The 2678-nt window shown below is 45.1% G+C and overlaps 1 protein-coding gene across 1 annotated transcript; it reads left to right on the top strand.

Moving 5' to 3' along the window:
- The first annotated feature begins 1196 nt into the window (after window positions 1–1196).
- LOC120289361 (senescence-specific cysteine protease SAG39-like) lies at window positions 1197–2282 on the top strand. Its single transcript, XM_039304161.1, is given in 5 exon segments — window positions 1197–1411; window positions 1413–1492; window positions 1495–1521; window positions 1648–1724; window positions 1726–2282. Coding segments are annotated over 5 exon segments (903 nt in total). The 3' UTR covers window positions 2230–2282.
- The last annotated feature ends 396 nt before the right edge of the window (window positions 2283–2678 follow it).

Genomic DNA, 2678 nt, shown 5'->3' with positions numbered 1-2678 from the left:
TTATCATTTCCTTTTGTCTATATTACTCTAACTCCCAACTTACTCTCAGACTTCTGTCCTCCATCTTTACATGGCATGAGAGTCAAACCCCATGCCTGAAACTAAACGTCATCTTCGCCAATACCTAAAAGGTGGGAAATCAAACTTTTGAATTCACTTTTACTAATTCAATCCTAAAACTTTTAATTTTGCCAATTCAGTCTTGAACATTTTCAGATTTTATTAATTGAGTCTATTTGACTAATTTTGACCAGAAATTACTAACATAAATGCTAACCGTGCCACTAATGTAGGACAACCGACGTTTTTGTCAGCAATTTTCAACTAAAATTGTTTAAAAAATTATATTGGCCAATCATTAAAAATTTTTAAGCTAAATTAGTCAAATTATAAAGTTTAAGATTGAAATGGCATCCATACAATAAACTTACAACTCTTCCGGTAATTATCCCATTAACTTTGTATGCCGCAAAATCCTTTCAACCTACAGATCGATTATAGACGCACAAAGGGCTATATATAGGCACATGTGGAAATTCCACAATTTTTTTACCTCGACAGTAAATTAGTTATAATTTCATTATATTTTTTGGGACTAAGTAGAGGTGGAGAAGCCAGACACTCAAGCAGCCTATTCCTCCATTCCGCCGTTTTAAATACTCACATGCACGCCCATGCAACTCCAACGCGAAAGGTCATCGTCTGTAGTTTTGTACTGATCAGATTTGACGTCATGCTGCGAGTTTGGCCAAGAACGAGCGATAAGAACACGTTACGACCGAAGCAGATAGTCCTATATGTCAGCCCACAAACAGAAACTTTGAGCTTTCCGTGACATGAATCTCACGAGCCTAGTCCATCGCAGAACATTCCCTCCGGCACGCAAATGGAAACGAATTCAAATCTAATCTGACGTGCCCATCAGGACAGATTATCAGTCAAGTTGATGAATCCACCGCTCAAATTCTTCGTACGTGTCCAAGACATGAGGACTATAAATCTGAGGTGCGAATCTAGGACTCTGTGTGCTCACAAACTTTCTCCCTTAGCTCTTTCTCCATCTCTTACTCCCAACATTCCTTGGGAAGCCATGGCATCGTTGAGAAACCGATGCTGCATCCTAGTGACTCTGATCTTCCTTTTGGGAGCTTGGGCTTGCCGAAAACCGCGGTCGCGCCCTCCAGCAAGACGATCCCATGTACGAGATGCACGAGCAATGGATGGCCCGTTACGGGCGTGTGTACACGGACATGGACGAGAGGCAAAGCCGTTTCCAGATATTCAAGGCAAACATACGACTGATTGAGCCGTTTAATCGGGGAAGTGGCAAGCCTTACAAGCTAAGCGTCAATCAGTTTGCCGACCTCACGAATGAAGAATTCAAGGCGAGGAACCGATTCAAGTCACATGTGCTCCGCCGAGGCCGCGTCCTTCAAGTACGGAAATGGCACCGCGGTGCCTTCCAGCATGGATTGGAGAAAGAAAGGAGCCGTGACCCTGTTAAGAACCAAGGCCAATGTGGTAAACTGATCGAATCTATTGATGCTATTTGACCATTTGTTGAGTCAATGTGTAGTCAAACTGCCTATGATTCTTATGGCAGCTCCAACAATATTCATGTTTAACTCGATTTCCATTCATAAGTAGGATGTTGTTGGGCTTTTTCAGCCGTGGCAGCGGTGGAAGGAATCCATGAAATCACCACAGGTAAGTTGATTTCCCTTTTCCGAGCAAGAGTTGGTCGACTGCGACGTCCGCAGCCAGGACCAAGGATGCGAAGGCGGTTGGATGGATAGCGCATTCCAATTCGTCGAGAAGCACGGCCTCACTACTGAGATGAATTACCCCTACACAGGCACGGACGGTAAGTGCAATGCAAAACGCCGTGCCGTGACCATAAAGGGATACGAAGACGTTCCTGCCAATAGCGAGGAGGCGTTGCTGAAAGCTGTCGCTAACCAGCCGGTTTCTGTGGCCATCGATGCCGGAGGATTTGAGTTCCAATTCTACTCCAGCGGCGTGTTCACCGGAGCCTGTGGGACAGATTTGGACCATGGTGTCGCCGCCATCGGGTACGGGACCAGCGACGACGGTACCAAGTATTGGTTGGTGAAGAACTCGTGGGGCGCGGAATGGGGGGAGGAAGGGTACATAAGGATGCAGAGAGATGTTACCGCTAAGGAAGGCCTCTGCGGCATAGCAATGAAGGCGTCTTATCCTACTGCATGAGTCTGAATTCACTACACCGGAGATGAGCTCGTGTGATGTAAAGACTCGAGATTTCCCGCTTTCTATGTTTATTGCGTACAGCGTCTGGCTGCTTGTAAATTTCACCTGTATGTGTGATTAGAAGGTAATAATACTATGAAATTTCCTATTTGAAAATCTCTAATTATTTGAGAATTCTGAAATTCAACTAAGCACCTGAGCTTAGTATTCATACCAAATCGTACTTGGGTGAGTGTCATCGTTCGTGCAAAATTAGGAAAATTAAGCATTGGCACTCTCTTGTTTTCCTCCTCCTCCTTCCTCCTTCCTCTAGTTGATAGTGACAAGCATAAGCATTGGCAAGGTTAGCCTTGCCAGCCAATGGTGAGGCTCACCCCCGCTGGCTAATGGTGAGGGTAAGCCTCACCTAATGATGACAAGGCTGTCCTCGCCATGGTTAGGTAAGGCTG

This window comes from Eucalyptus grandis, chromosome 11 (genome assembly GCF_016545825.1).
Source record: "Eucalyptus grandis isolate ANBG69807.140 chromosome 11, ASM1654582v1, whole genome shotgun sequence".
Classification (NCBI taxonomy): domain Eukaryota; kingdom Viridiplantae; phylum Streptophyta; class Magnoliopsida; order Myrtales; family Myrtaceae; genus Eucalyptus; species Eucalyptus grandis.
This window is presented reverse-complemented; position numbering and strand designations above follow the sequence as displayed.